The sequence below is a fragment of the Pseudonaja textilis genome, chromosome Z, assembly GCF_049901715.1.
Source record: "Pseudonaja textilis isolate UNSWEBS1 chromosome Z, rPseTex1.2, whole genome shotgun sequence".
NCBI lineage: Eukaryota > Metazoa > Chordata > Lepidosauria > Squamata > Elapidae > Pseudonaja > Pseudonaja textilis.
Window position 1 is genome coordinate 35,076,298 of NC_142008.1, and position 17,295 is coordinate 35,093,592.

The 17,295-nt window shown below is 33.5% G+C and overlaps 1 protein-coding gene across 4 annotated transcripts in view; it reads left to right on the forward strand.

The window, feature by feature from the left end:
• HDAC9 (histone deacetylase 9) overlaps positions 1 to 17,295 on the forward strand; it is a 455,657-nt gene that overhangs the window by 247,813 nt on the left and 190,549 nt on the right. For 3 of the 4 annotated variants that reach the window (XM_087917384.1, XM_087917385.1, XM_026706375.2), the window contains one exon: positions 7,606 to 10,724. In XM_087917384.1, coding sequence (XP_087773510.1) covers positions 7,606 to 7,920 — 315 coding nt within the window. In that variant the 3' untranslated portion in view covers positions 7,921 to 10,724. Of the gene's footprint in view, positions 1 to 7,605; positions 10,725 to 17,295 lie in introns of those variants that run through there. The other variant, XM_087917383.1, reaches the window with a different exon arrangement.

Consider the following 17,295-nt stretch of genomic DNA (forward strand, 5'->3'; position numbering starts at 1 on the left):
TGTTTTTTCAAATCTTAAACTTTTCACTCTCTTTCCCCCCTTTCCTTTTCCCCCCACATAAAATTACTTGATCATTAAAGATGGCTTCTTCTTTGTCCCAACCTTCTTGTTCTACAAGCGTTTGTAGTTGTATTTGATATGGCTAAGCTAACATCTTTATAAGCTCTCTGTATAGTAATAGCATTCTGTTTCTTACCCTTTTTACATTATTTGGCTATATGACCTTTAGCCCCACAAGAAAAACATTTCCTAACAATATAGGCAGTTGAAGACAGTTTTTCTTCCTGTGGTTGTCTTTCTCTCAGTTGATTTCTATCTTGCCTTCTTCTTGACTCTTCTAACAGTCTTCCAGTTATGCCAGTCAATGTAAGTTCATCTCTGTTTAAAACCTCCAGTGAAGACACATAATCATAAGTTTCATCCAAAGAAGAAAGAATGGTGTAAACTTGATGCAACTCCGAGAAAATCAGCTCCTTTTCTTGTAGCTCTTGTAAAGTCCTTTTCATAAACTCCAAATGAGCTAACATATCGCCACCTTTTATAAGACGGGCTCTAAACAGTTTACGTGTGAGGTGTATGTGTGCACCCACACTATCTCGAACATAAATCCTTTTTTAAATGTCCCAATACTTAGCAGCAGAATATGGACTATATGCTGATCACTCAGTGTCAGTCCAATTATACTAAGAGCCTTTTCATTATCCCGGTTAAAGTCAGCTATTTTTTTTTAATCTTCATCATTCAATGGGTCCCAAGCTGTTACATCCGGTGGTCTATTAACTACAGTCCATAATCCATCTTTACGCAGAAGTAGGCTGCACTTCATAGACCAGGAAACATAGTTTGTTTCATCGAACCGGGTTATCTGGGATATACTGGTTGAGTGTTCTTGTGCCATTGGTAGTTTAACAATAAACCACAGTCAGCTGGCTGAATATGAAACTGTATATTCACACTGATTCTCAATATCTCTTTGGGCCAATATTATGATATGTACAGAATAATCTTTGAGTAACAGGGAAATGCACATGGAAACGTTTATGAGAGTAGTTATGAATAATTATCCAGCCACACACAGATACACTAAATTGAGTTAAAGTTTACTTTAAGAAATAGCACAGTCCAATAAACGGTTGAGGTCATATACGTTTAACAGTCCAAAGAATATCCAATTACAAAGTCTTCTTACCAGTTGCCTTTGTCATTTACAGTAAACAAAAATATCAAAGTATAAGCACAGCATAAATACAACAGAGAATCTTAGATAGCAACAGAATGTCAGAGAGAGCAAGCGATGATCTCTAGCTCCCTCTTATGGTAATTTGCAATATAATCAACCAATCAGAATATAGTATAAATCAATACAGTGATTTTGTCTTAAAGCTACAAACATACATTGTTGGTTTATATATTGCCAACCCAACTAACTGGTGGACAGATTCCTAACAAAGAGCACTTAAAACTTCAAGCAAATCTACCATTTTATAAGATACAAATATGAAATTGGGGAAATGTTTTATAATAGAATTCTCCAAGAATGGTGCTCCTAATCTGACAACTTAGTCCTTCTACTGTCAGTCTGGAGGAAACATAAATCTAGAGCAGGGGTGTCAAACTTGGAGCATCACAGTGGTGTGACATGATGTATTAGACTGTTTCCCCCTTTCACTAAACTTGGTATGGGTGTAGCCAGCGTGTGACGCATCCGGCCCATGAGCCAGGAGTTTGACAGACCTGATCTAGAGGAAACATGTATCATACATGTCTATTGTATTTCTGCAAAAATATGACCTACCTCGAAAACAAGTCCCAGTCTGATTTTCACGCCTGCACTTAAAATAAGCCATACTCCCAAAATAAACCCTAATTAAGCCCTGTCCACTGTCTGGTTGTACAAGAGGGGTGAGGTGCAGGCTTAAAAATCAAGCTAGGGTAGCTGTGGAAAGGGAGGAGCCCACACCCACTTACCTTAGGACTACCGCAGCCAGGCCTCCCATGCCCAACAACTGTCACATCGCTGCTTGACTTCTGTTCAACTTCTGCAGCAACTTGCAGCCACTTTAGCAGGACGTGAGTGGCCGTTTCTTCATACTTTAGCTTTGCTCTCAGTTGAGAGTAATTGGTGGTGATATGGTGGGTAAATTCTCTTGGAAAGTATTCCTAAAGCTTCAACAGGAGGGGAGGGTCACTTGGGTAGTAGAGTCACTTGAGAAAGTGGGGTTAATACATGAGGTGTTAGTATATAAATAAGCTCTGATGCTTATTCCAGAGGTCAAACGAAAATAAGAATGGATCTTATTTTGGGGGGAACATGGTATCAAACAAATAGTTGTTCTTGATTCAGCAGCTAAATTTATAGTATATGACTTCTTGTCTTGAACAACTTGCAAAAATCCATCCTCAATATTGTAACAACATCCATATCTTTAGCGCTATCCAGTAGAATGGTATGGCAGAATCCTAACCCTTGAAGTGAACTGCAATCTTATAGTATGGAATAGACCTCTTAATTGTAAAGCAGTCAAGATTGTCAATAATTAATTGTTCCATCTTGTAATTCACATGATTCTTAATCATCTACACTGTATATTTTTGAGCTATAATAATATTTGGTATTGATATTTTTATAAAATATTAATTTTTACTTAATGAATACAATTTCTCTAAATGGATTTTATTCAGGTTGAAAGAAGGAAAAATATATATGTTTTCATTATTTAAATGAACAGCTGCTTACTGCCAGAAGTGATTAAATGCATGGATGGATCTGTACATAATATTGCTTTTAGCTAAACTGACTAGTATAAATTATGTCCCTTAGGAATTTATGTCATGCTTTTTAGAGTGCTTTGCAGAGAGCATACAGACTAATCTATCTCTAGAGTCTTTTATTTTGCTCCTATTAGTTGGTCCTTTTGGGTCTTTTGTTCTTTGAATATATACATGGCTATTTAATCTCAAGAATAGCAGGAAAGTTTATATTTAATGAAGGCTAACACTTGAGGGAAAAGTTTGTGAGTGTTTCTCTGTGTACCGCATTCAGTATTCAGTTTTCTTAGATTTTCATGTTGAGTAAAACTTTCTCTTTCTCTCCCTCCCTCCTTTTTGTTTCTATTTCTTCTCCTAAAGATGCTTTTTCAGGAGGCAACTGGACTTTTTTTTTCTGAAGACGATTCGATTTTCATCCAAGAAGCTTCTTCAGCTCTAACTGGATGGTGAGGAATTTATACTCCTTTCAGACAGCTGGTCATTTTGCATTCTCTTAGAAAGTCCTTGAAGCACTTGGAGGTTCCTCTTTGTGACCCTTTAAAAGGATGCACTAGTCTTCAAAGAAAAAAACAAGAAAGTCCAGTTGCCTCCTGAAAAAGCACCTTTGGGACAACCATGACCAGGATGACTGAGAATCTTTATGGACTTCCACATGTTTCTTGTTAAAAAATATTCAAAACAGATAATAGAAATAAATTTCATATAATTTTAAATTATTATATATGTGTGGGCTGTTATAAATTATAATACATCTAGAGCTATTTCAGTGATTTTGTAAAATAATATAATATTCATATTATCAGGCTATAAATGAAGATAAAGAAGCAAAGTATGAATTTAAGTATAGGTAGGATGGATACAAAGATGGTTTCCAATGTAGAAATATGTAGACAGGAGAATGTGTGTGTGTGTGTGTGTGTGTGTGTGTGTGTGTGTGTGTGTGTGTGTGTGTGTTTGTGCTCACCATCCCTAAACATAAACCAGATCCCTTCAGCTTACCTCTTCTGTGGAAACATATATTTTCTATTATATTTTTGTCAGGGAACATTCCTCAACAGAATTATTTGTAAGTTAATTATACTGAAACCTTTACATTTGAATTATTAATTGAAGTTACAAGTTAATAGCTGAAAAAGTTTTGATTCTTGTTCCAAATTTTGGATGGGCTGTATTATTCTTAAAAGCGTTAAGAGCTAATGCCTATTTTCTGCAAGTAGAAAAATGTGTAGTTAATTATTAGAATAGATATTACCAGGACTATGAATACTTCAGAAATGATTGAAGAAAAGTGCTTCAGGTTCTACATGACAATGAACACGGCACTTTTCCATTATTTTTTGATGTTGCCTGACAATTTCAGCTTAACAAAGATTCAACTTTGCATATTTTTGTCAGGCACACATGGAAGCCTGAAAAAAGTTGGGCGGCTTTAATAAATGGTGTTACAAGTATGTTTGCAAACGGTGCAACCTCCTTATTCCCAGTCATTTTTGAAGCATATGAAAATCTTTATTGTCTGCTGATACAATGTATCATTTTGAATTTTCTCACTTTAATGTTAAGATAGTGTAACTCTACTTATTTATATGTACTAGTACATACAACACAAATATCAAACAAACAATAAAAGTTGGCCTTTTATAATGCTTTGGAGGATTTTTTCCCTTTGGGCATCTGTTTGTATATTGTTTGTAGCTGTTCTGGATATTGAGTAAGATTTAAATAATAAGCCTTGTATAGTCTGCATCTGTGTATTTGCAAATAACATGCATGAAGACAACAAGTGTATACTTTGCATTGCCAATCCTGCTTCAAATGATTATTTTAAAATTCTTTTGGAGAGTCATTTTTCCCCCTCCTACTGAATCTCCAGAAATATATATGCTAAAATTTCTAAGCTTTATTCTCAATTATCAAACATACCTTAATATGTAATCAGATAGGTTTTGGGGTATTATTCAGCAGGGGCTGATGCCAATAACCTGACCTATCCTATCTCCTGCCATATCCCACTATTGGTCATATCAGGCAACTTGAAGACATATGGACTTCCATGCTGGTTGAGAATTCCACACATCTTGTTGGAGTTTCCAATATTAAGAAACATCACACTATCTTATGAATATAGGATTTTGTTCTTTCCCAGAGATTATCTAACAGCTTGGTTGGCCTCTTTGATCAAATACAATGCACTCTTGATTCTGAAAAGTTTTTCCAGGTTTTTCTTTGTGCTTGTTTTGAGTTGCTAGGAGAGAAATAAATGCATCCCTGATTCCTGCCCACTTCTACAAAAATTAGATTGATCTCCAGTTGCTTTCCTACCACAGCCATATGAATTCCTCCCCCTGAATTTCTGACTGGGGGCCAGAAACATCTTGCATGGAAGGGAAGTGATCAGTTATGTTTGGTGAAGCTGAAATGTTTTTTTTAAAAAACAACAACAACAACAAAGGCTATTTCAGCAGAAAATGATCTAAATTTCTTCAGTGACATACATATTCTTGAGGAGCTATTACTGTAGGGTTGGTATAACAGACATCAGTGCCCTCTTTTTCCATATCTGAGTGTATTATATATGCACATGTTCTGAAAAATCACTTGCATATATAAATCTATTTTTATGTAGATTTACAAAAAAAAACTTGGAATTTATTTCATGTATCAGTGCTAAAATTGCTGTGAATGTGCTCTTTATGTGAACTATGCTAGATGTCACATGAGGGTTGCAACATCTGCCTTATCAAGTCTGTAAGAATAGCACTATGATGCATCACAGAAGAAAAAAAATCCTGCTTTGAACTTGAAAGCATGCAGAAGTAGTACAGTGAGGAAATAAATATGTTTCCTAACTGTGCTGTAATCTGGATCTCATTCTCTCTTGGATTCTCTTTAAGGTTAGCCCACCTGATGCCGAGCAACTGGCATATTGAATGTTTTACAGATGGTCCAACATCAGTGACTCATGTAGCTGTAGATGATTATCTGTCACACAGATGTTTTAGCTTGTATTTTTCAACTGGCCAGTCAGAAGCAACCATTTCTGGTGGCTCAGAAGCAGATGTTTCAAATGTCTGAATATCTTGTCCATTCTGAAGATAAGCATTGCAGAGCCACTGCAGAAGTATTGGAAGCAATTGGAGAATGTGTGTTTCCTTATACAGTTTCTATCTTACTTTTTATCATCAGACTAGAAGAGATCAATATGCTGTTATTCCTTGCTCTTACCAAATGTGCTGTTGTTTTCAGAAGCAAATCTGGGATCCCAATTGAAATTATTGCCAGTCTTTTAATTTTCTTCTTGCATTTTCTTCATTTATTCAAGCATATATCATTGCAGTTAGTCAATGTAAATATCAACAGCCCAAGAGTGTCAACTTTGCAAAGAGTTCAGTTATAATGAATAAAAGAATAAAGAAAAGCCAATGAAATTTAAGAAATGACAGTGATGCAATCTGAAAACTATGGGAGTGTTCTGATAACTTTAAGATAAAGTTAATGGAACATTTATATAAATATTGCTAAATAGTAGGTAGTTAGCCAAGTTTAAACAAAAAAATAATTATCTGTTTTCTCCTTCAGAGTTGTTACAAAAGGTGTTGAAATTTATCTAACATGATGTTAATCAAACACACAATAATCTTTTCCATTATTCCCCAATGTTGTTTCTACACATTCGTCTGTAAAGACTGGAGACTGAAAAACTCTACACTGTATTTTAAAGCTACTATATTTTTTATAAACCATTCAATAAATATAATAGATTTAAAATAAAATTAATATTTAGAATTTGAAAACACAACTATTAAGCTTATTTTACTCTAATTAATAATTGGACCAAGCAAAACAAACCTTGTAACAAAGGGTAGAGTACATCAAGAGGCAAGTGGACTTAGCGGAAGCTCCATTGTTTCTGGCTCCAGACTTTATTAGATATGTTGTTACTCCTGCCAGTTATCTTAGCCAGGTGGAAACAGCAAACCCCTGAAAAATATTTTCGCTTGCATGGTGCTTTGTGCTTCCATCTGCTGTCCTGAAATCTTCAATATCTGATCCAGAGGTAGTATTCAGCAAATCCTGGAGAACCAGTAGCGGACATTTTGAATAGCTCAGAGAACTGGCAAATGTCACCCCTGATTGGAGATTTTACAGTGTCCTTCTGCCATGCCCACCAAGCCATGCCCACAAAATTGGTAGTAAAAAAATTTGAATCCCACCACTGATCTGATCAGTTACGTGACTATGTAATTTTAAGCTCATACTTTAATGATCTTATAGCTAATATATTTCTTACTTGGGATAGACCACCATATAGTATATGAATATAATTGTATACACAGTAGAACCTCTGGTCATAACCATAATTTGTTCCATAATTTTGGTGATATTTTTCATCATCTAATGTTTTGTCTTCAGGAATTTCTGGGTAGGGGTCATGTTTGATCGTCACCTGAGCATGTGTTTGTGACCAGATTCAAAATTTTTATAAATTTTTTGATCAGAACCCGATTTGGTTGTAGTCAGAAGAGTTCGTGATCAGAGGTTCTACTGTATATTTTAATGGACTTCTCACATATACATTATTGTATAGTTTCTTCTAGTGAACAGTAGTTTCTTTCAATGCAAAATTGTATTTTGCTGTAATATACAAGTTTCAGTTTTATTGTCCACTGCAAATTAAGTCCTTTATATTTGAGAGATCTAGAGTGGTTTATTCTTATAAAATTATTGTGCTAGAAATTGCTCATCTAATCCCATTGTAAATAATTGAGCCAAATGGCTTTTCATCTTTATATTTTCTGTTTACTCCTTTCACTCCATTCCTGTTTTGTATTTCAGATGCTTTCTAAGTCCATAGAACAATTAAAACAACCTGGCAGTTTGGAAGAAGCTGAAGAAGAACTTCAAGGAGAACATTTGATGCAGGAAGAAGGAGCTGCCCCTGTTGGTGTCAGTGCTAGGGATAACAGCAGTAGCATTTCTTTGCACAACTTGGGACAACCTTTTGGAGCTGTGAAAGTGAAAGAAGAACCAAAGGACAGTGGTGACAGTATTCAAAATCAACAAATGGAATCTGGGGAGCAGTCTGCTTTTATGCAACAGGTAATAGGCACAGATTTAGCTCCAGATTTTATTGTTAAAGTGATTATTTGAGTACAATAATGTTAACATTTAAAAATTCCTGATAAAGAGAATGGAAATTTTTTCCATCCTCAGAATCCCAAAGAGTTGTGCAATTTAACATTCAGCATAATGAAGAACATAGATGTGTCTATAATTTAGGTATAGTGAAAAAGTGCTTGTTAAATTAAAGAACTCTTGCTATTGTATATACCTTTTAGTAATTAGTAGAAGTCATATTAGTTATAGTAGATTCTGCCACATTAGATATAGCGGAAAGGAACTTGTGTTGTATAAACTTTCTATGGAGATCAGTGACTACTGACCAAACCTGAGAATCGTGTTTTTTATACTCACCCTTGCCTATCTCTAAGCCTTTTTTGATATTGCTTAATGTACAATTTATTCACTTTGTATATGTACAATAGTAGTCCTATACACTGTTAAAGGGAGAGAAATCTTTCCTTTGTTACAAAATACTGGTCCAAATACCAGTGATCTGAGCTTTGTATATAATATGAGGGAACCAATGTAGAAAGCTAATGCAAAATTGAATGTATTTTTAAAATGAATTTTTTTCTCTCCATTTTCATTAACTTTATGTGAATTTTCCAGAAAAAAAGCATTTTTTTCTATATTTAGTTTGAAGGTATTTGTAGCAAGGAACCTAACTTTTAAGTTATTAAATCTTTTCTTGTTAGTTGATTTGTTCTCAAATGACAACACAGCATGCACTGTGGCAGAAAAGTTTACATTTAATGACAGTGTCAATATGTTTTGCATCCTCCTCATTCTTTGTTTAAAAGGCAACAATCATTCATTACAGAAAACATCAATCCCTGAAAGAAAGTGGGAACGTTCTGCAAAGCATACATGCTTCTGTGATTACTCAGATTCCTAGTTATATGTGAATGATAAAATATGATAAAACAATAATATCATTGGAAATTCTTTTCTTAAGAACTATGAATAAAAGTACGTAGTGTTTAAATACAAACTCTAATATGCCAAAAAGGATATTTTCTCCCCTAAGGCATGCATGCATTTGTAGGTAATTGTGCCTCCAAAAGGATTGTGGTCCTTTCAACTGCTATATCATTGAGATAATTTGATATGCAGTACAAACAGTTGCTGACTTAACACAGAGCTATGTCAGCCACTTCTTTTTTCCTGAAGAATAATAATGGTGTGGAGGTAGACAGAAGTGCCTTGTGGAAACAGGAAGTCCAAGTAATTCATGCACTTGGAATGTAAGAACACAGCAAAGAGAAGCAGAGGCTAGTGTTTTATTCTCTGTTTTGTAAAGGGCACTCTGTAAGTTGATTTATGTTAAGAGAAAATAGCATGGTGAATAGGGAAATTGTTAAGGAAGTTTTCCAGTGAAACATTTCCTTTTCTATTTCCTTTTGATATGTTTACTCTGTTGTAGTTTACTTTTGTTTAGCTAAAGATTCATTGTATTAACATCTCCTTATGCATAATTCAGGATTGACCTGGAATGAATTTTGAATTTTCTCTTATGTTGTTTATATTTTAAGGTATTTTAAGATTCAGTATACTTTTTAACAATGGTATTTTGCCAAATGAAGAATATTCTTCTAATATAAGCTTGTAGTATTTACATTTTAACTGTATTTTTTTAAAAAAAAATCATTATAAAATTTTGCAATATGTACAGACTAACATTTTTCATATGAGTGTGCATATATAAATGTATATGCCTATACATATAAGACAGAGTATGCAAATACAATGTGCTTATAATTGATTATTTTCTTACAGTGGACAAAATTCATAGCCTAAGGTTTATATGCACCCAGGTTATTTCTTGTCACAAATGTAGATATTTACCTAATTCATCATATGTAAGCGCAACAAAAAAGGTAGAAATACTATGGTGTACATGAGTTTCTTTCACAGGGGAAATACCAGGATAAGAAAATAGTAATATGTGAAACAATTCTAAACTATATACCTATAGCAAAACCGTTGCCTTTTCAACTGATATATATTGGTTTATTATTTTCTTTAGACTTTAGATTGTTTATTTGGTGCTATTCCCACCACTTCTTAATAGTGTATCTGGCTTCCCACAAACAGTTTTATTTATTAAATCTAAAACAGACAACTGCACCATTCAACTTCTTAAATATGTGCTCCAGGAGGAGGAGGGGATATAAGCTGATAATTCATTATTGAACTTTGGGAACAGTTTTTACCCCCAGTAGAGATGAGTATTTCCATCAATATTATGTACAGAAAGACCATTGTGAAGTTTTAGAATATAATACATCTTTGGAAGCTATTCTTTCTTGAACATAAATCATCAAGTAGGCATATAATATGTATCATGTTATATGTTAATAACATAAAGAAAGCATATAAAGTATGTTCTGATCCTACACATTTTTGTTTCTTTCTTACAGTCTTTTAGCACAGAGAAGCAGAAAAACTGCATTTTTTAAAACATATTTTATATGGTACTTGAACACATTTTTCTATAAAATGTTTCAAAAATACATGTAACTAGAAAGAAAGAAATGTATTTTTATAATGCAATCAGGTAAACTTATCCCATTTTAGCCAACAGATTGCTATGCCATTTAAATTTTTCAGAAATTACCTGAAGCCAGTGTAAAGGAAAAACTGGGTTTAAGAAATTTTATTTTTGATTGCCACATTTAAAATCTATTGTACTCATTATAACTTACACTTTTGGTGATTTCTTGTTCGTGTTATAAAATATTTTGTTTGTATGTTCCCTATTTTACCTAATACAAATTTATATATTCCTTTCACAAATAAAGTTTTTTTTTCTCAAATAATTTTCTTTCACCGACTTGACTTTGTGTAAATTTGATTAATTCTTAAAGCTAGTTCTTTTTATTTGATATTGGCAATACATTTGCTTATTACTGTTCAAACAATGGATTTAGAAGCATGATTTTATTCCCCAGTTTAAATTACACAAAGTCTATTTTTGATCTGTTATGTGATCCCACATTAACCATCACACGTTGCAAAAATATGGAAAAATCATTTGTGCATGTTCATTTTATCTTCATCACATTTGTCTTAATTTGTTAATCAACCATTTTATCATCTTAACGAATTTAGAATAAATACCAGTTTTCCGAATTTTGATTCTAGTTATTTGAAGTTTTGACCCATAGATATGGTTTGACACCAAGTGTTTTAAAAATTAGTATGGAAGTGATTTATTTGCTCATGAAATATTATAGAATTGGTGGTAATCCTGAGGAATTTACAGTTAAGAAATACAAGATGACCATATTAAGCTTATTATAAAAAATCACACATTAACAACTAACATACCAGCGTAGGACAAATTGGTAATATTTCAAATTCATTCAAATCAGTAGGAATAAGTCATGGCCATGTCTTATTTACCCAAATACTTACACTACAATGAAACAAATACCCATGCTTATTGTCACAGGATAAGTTCAGTTTCTTCAAGTAACTCCTAGAACAACATTTATGGGATTACATGTTTTCTGGAGTGATGTCAACTATGAAACAAAATCTACCCCCTCTTCCCAAGGGGAGGCGCTCAGATATCAACTTGGGCATGAATGTACATTTTTTATAAAAAGCTAAATATGCTACAGTGAAAACATATTAACATATGGTCAGCAGCCAAGCCCTCATCTGCTGAAATAGACTAATGAAGCTTAAGCAGTACTGAATATTGTAGCCTCTAAGGTACCACAAGTTTCCTCATATTTTCCCTTCAGAAAATTTAATACAGCTATCTTTCTGGAAGCTCTTTCTTTGTATGCCATTCCTGTTGAAAAAGATTCTAAATAAATATTTAAAAATTAGTAAATATATTAAAGAAATCTTGTGTGTGCACATTATAAAAAATTAAAGCTGTATTTTCTAGTTCAAACTTCATGCCTTAATTATTTTTGTCTGGGGAAAACTATTTTTGATATAGCATTCACAATATCATATCCATTTGTAACATCAACAGATAGGGAGGTGCAAAACATTCCAAATTATTTGTGTTGCAATATGGAAATGCTGTGTTTCAAGTTTGAACCATTGCAGAAGTGTTTCAAATTTGAAATAATTCTGCTTCAGATACAAAATAGTTGTCGATCTTTAATTAGGGCCATTTTTACATCAACAAACTTCAAACAGTTGGGACAATCCATTTTGATCTCAAAACATTTCCAACACAAAGCGTTTAACAACCATATCAACCTGAAGTCATTTTTTGTAATGTGTTTTTCCACATCCTGTCAATTATTAAATATTTATGTATGAATGACATTTCATTCCATAAAATATTAGAATTCAAAAGAAAAACAAACTTATGTCTCTCCTCAAAGAGTTAAAGTGGCTACCAGCATAATTTCTTCAAAAGCTTGTCCTAATATGTGTTCATTTGTGCAAGGAATGAAATAGTTAATTATACATGCAGACACAATACAGATAGTCATCATATTACTATAAAAATTGAAACAGAATTTCCATTGCAAAGCAAGGCAATTAAATGAATCGTGTCTAATTTTATGACCTTTTTTGTCATAGTTATTAAATGAATCACTGCAGTTGTTAAGTGCATCGTCCAGTCGTTAAACAAATTGGACTTCTCCAATTGACTTTGCTTGTTGGAATCTATCTGGGAAAATCACAAATAGTAATTACATGACCTTGGGATGCTGTTATTGTCATACAATTGTCATACAATTGTCTTATGCCAGATGCCAAGCATCCAGATTTTGATTATGTGATCTTGGGGATGTTGCAACAATCATAAGTGCAAAGATTGGTCATATTGGTCACTTTTTTCAGTGCTGTCATAACTTTGAATAGTTGCTAAATGAATGGTTATAAGTCGAACACTATTGTATGGGCTGCCTTCAAAGTAGTTGTATCCAATGTTCTAGAGCAGTATTTCTTGGCAACTTCGGGAATTCAGCTTCAAGAATTCCATAGCTAGCATGCGATAGGGAGAATTCTGAAAATTGAAGTCCATACATATCTTAGTGTTTCCAATATTGAGACACTGTTCTAGACGACATGGTTACTTTATAATTCAAGAAAGAGTGTTTCACTTAGGCCAATGCATTTTGTGAAACAGTCCCTTCCATGTACCATACCACCTTGTTTTTTATGTCTGTTTACTTGCGCTATGAAAAACAATAGTTATAAGATTTAATGATCACACTATATTTTCAGCAAACTTTGCATTTAAACGTGTGTGTGTGTGTGTGTGTGTGTGTGTGTGTGTGTGTATAGTATTCAGCTTTGTTCGAGTTATTTTCCCATGTCATTATAATTGTGCTTTTAAAGTTATAGCAACGTTTTGGCAGAATCTCATCTGCCATCCTCAGGCTTCAGACAAACACAATACATAAGCCTGAAGATGGCAGATGAGATTCTGCCAAAACATTGCTAAACTTTAAAAGCACAACTATAATGACGTGGGAAAATACCCGAACAAAGCTGAATACCATACATATAGATACCCATGAAAAATTAAGAAAACATATGTGTGTGTGTGTGTGTGTGTGTGTGTGTGTACACACACACATACATATACACACTTTAAGGAATGCTAAAATTTTAACATTTTAATTAGCTATGCATATTCTTAAAATTCAAGCAAACATTCTGAGGTTTGGGTTTTTCTTTGTTTTTAGGTTTTAGTTTTTGGATTCCTGTATATTCTGTCCACACCCACACATACCTCTATTTTCTACTGATTGGTGTACCATTCACACAAAGGAAGACAACAATTAGAAGTAACTGAACATTTCAAGTATGAATAAAATTAAAGCTTGAAATATTAGGGGGACAGATTGCAGTGTCACATCCTAAAAGTCAATAATTTAAAAAAGTATTTCATGCTACATTTCAAGTCATTATTAAGCAATGATTATTGTGAAAATATATTACACTAAATTTTATAGCAGTTTTGATTTTGTATATTTAACAATTTCAATCCGCAACTGTCACAATTCTGTCTTTCATATACATATATTGTACTTCATTACCATAACTCCCAGTGATCAAAGGCTAGATGTTAATAAGGTTGAGAAAAACTATTTGGTAAACTATAGTTGTTTAAAATAAAATGAAATAGCTATTTCTGTAAGGTAGCATGAAAGTTCTAGCTGCTACTACAATTGCTGCTATAATTTTTGGTGCTTCAGGAAATGTATGTTAAGGACTTCAATAATTTCAGCTAAAATGTTTGTTGCATTGAATAAAATCAAAAGGCTCTATGTGCAATGCAATTCTTTTCCTTCTTGTTACTTTTTATTTTCATTTTAGCCTTTGGCTGAAATTGTAGTGGCATTCAACTCACTGATGGAGTCTTAATTATCCCCATGTAACTAAATTTCAGTCAAACTCATTTTTATTATTGAAATCTAACTATGCTGAATGAAAAAAACCCTCACTTTTCTGTAACTAGATTTCACATTCCTTGTTCAAAATTCATGATACAATTTTATAAATGCTAATTCCCTGTTTTATCTTCACTGGCATTCCAAGGTACTTGGAATATAAAATATAATTCTCTATTTTTCTCAGGAACCAACTTTATTGTGCTCAAATGTTTATATTTCATATTAACATTATCAGCTTAATTAACTCTTCATTACAGTTACAACCAGTTTGTTTGCTTCCCACATGCAAGGAAAGTCAAGGGTGGCAAACCTTCCATCTCAATACTGCATTCTCTCTATCTTTTAACCATATACTTCTCTAGAGAATAAAATAAATTTCTCTTTCCTATTAGGAAATTTCCTGCTCTGTTATATTGATTTTTTTGGTATCATCGTTGTGCACCTTTCATCACATCAGAGGCAGAATTTTTATTCCATAGAGCCTGGATATTCATAGAGCCAGAGGTGAAGGATACACATTCAGGCACATATACAGTACTTTCTAGATATCATGGGCAATGCCATTCCACAGAGCAGGACTAATTTTATTATTTCACCCATTCTTCTGTATCAATCAACTCTGTCTTATATGAATATTATAAATTTCATTGATATAGTGGCAGTGTAAAATGGAACCAACCATAGGTATAACACTACCAGCCATAATTCTCCAGAAATCATATAAAGCTGGCTAGAAATTTGTGTAGCTTTCATTTTTAAAAGTATAAAGCTTTCTTCACTGTATTTTAAGGCATACATTTGAAAGATTTCAATGTAATTGAAGAGTGAAAAAGATTCCTTTGAAATGTCACCGAAACCATAAGAGAAACCTTAAACCCATGTGAAAGGCATCATTGAATGACTGACCTGAAACATGTTTCTGGGCTAAAAGTGCTCAGTACAAGTTCAAGTATCACTGGCATAGCCAACAATATTTATTTTTAGAAAAGAATAGCCATCATTTCCATGTATGTGCACCTATTTGTTGCTAAATGACGTGAAAGTACTTTGTAAGTGCTTCATTAAAAGAGTTACTGGGCAAGTAAATGTTATAGAGAGACAAGCCAATTTTTAATCCAAAATGTATCCCTATTTATATTAAAACTTCACTTATATGAAAAATATTCTTCCCACTATACTACTCTTTTAAACATGGCCTTACCACAGTGATCAACAAGGATAGAGAGTGTCTTACAAATAGAAATTTTGTCTGATGTGCCCTCAAAACTTACCAATGATCTAATCTGGCACCTTTGTGTATTCAGCTATATTATTTACCAGCACATACGCGAGTTGGATTTTAAAGAATATTTTACTGCCAAGCAAACCCAACAGTGACAAATTATTTCAGCCTGCTTATTGGCAGTGTCACTGGAAATACCCAAAAGTGCTGATAAATATATTGTATGATTGAGGGCCAACCTACACATCAGGAAATTGTATAGTATGGTCCTTCTGAAAACCTACTGCTTAAGATTACAATTGAATCTTTGTGTAATGGAGTGCTAGCATATACTGTTGTGTAGATAAGTAGCCAATTAAGAAGAAAGTGTGTGTGTATATCATGCTAATTCTAGTCACAGGATTTATCAAGTTTCCCCATAGCATTTGAAGTTCTATAGCCCTAGAAATCTTGAATTTCATTCTTTTTATGGATAGCTACAGTGATTTCTGTATTAGATCTACATTGTTTCTAGCTTGAAAAATGGGATACATCTTAGAAAGAAGAAAAAAGACTCCGCTAAAAAAAAAAAAGAGAGACTACTTCTTATTTATTTTGGATACTGAAAATAGCATAATGCTCATCTGTTTTCCCCACAATACCTAAGAGGTATAAGTGTGTAGACCTGAGATGAGAACCTAGATTATGGATGATAAAGTAATATGAACAGTACATACATTATTCCAATTTATATGCATAGGTGTTATTAAAAATAAGGGCTATATTTAGTAATGGATTCATCAGAACGCTACATCCTGATGTCCAAGAAAAGGGACTGGCAACCCTAAAAGATTAGGTACCAGGCTGCCCAATGGTATTTGAAAGCACATCCTGGATGCCCCACAGTTCAAAAAGAAATGATAAACACTAAAGAATCATTCTGATCACATAAATTCACAGATTTAGAGAGATTTCAGCATGAACTATTGTAGCTTTTGGCATTCTTATACAAGACATCCGGAGATCACTAACATCATGTGGGCATGAAATGCTTGTAAAATTTGGATGAATATGAAATGACCAACAACCAGCATAGAAGATTGTACAGTGGAGGTCTTAGGCAGACAAAGTTTCTGAATGTCCTTAGATAAAGATAAGCCACAGAAAAAGCAGATTTGTCTTGCAGGGAATCTAAGCACATGCATGATTACTTAGAATAAATCCTTCATAAAAAGCATAGCATCTTTAAAGTGAATTGCTGTACTGTCACAACGTTAATGTTCAATTGCCTGATCAAATGTGATATAACAAACTGAAGGATTGTCCAAAAGAAGATTCCACAGGTGGGGCTTTATCACAAGTCAGAATGTTCATTTTAGTTCTATCACTCATTTTTTTCATTGCCTTTCAGTGTCAGCTATTTTTCTTTATTCATTAAAATAATAGATGTTGTTTTAATAGATGTTGTACTTGGATGAAAAGTATCCATTGATCATTTTAAATAATAAAGTATAAGTTTGATGGACTGCCTTTGTATGGGAGGCTTAGACCAACTGAGCTGCATACTTTTTTTTTACATATGTAAATCTAGCAGGTTAGTCTTTTAATATGTGGACTAAGCGCAGAGAATTAGATTCTGTGCAATATATCCCTGAATAACAATTACAAGAGCATGTTAGTGGTCTTCAACTTTGCTTATCACTTCCCTTTATCATCTGATTGGTCACTGGAAGAAAAAGACTACTAGCTTAGTTAGGCCTCGGTTTTGATCCCACACAGCTCTTCTAGTCTTGAAGAAGAAATGTACATCCTCTTCAAACT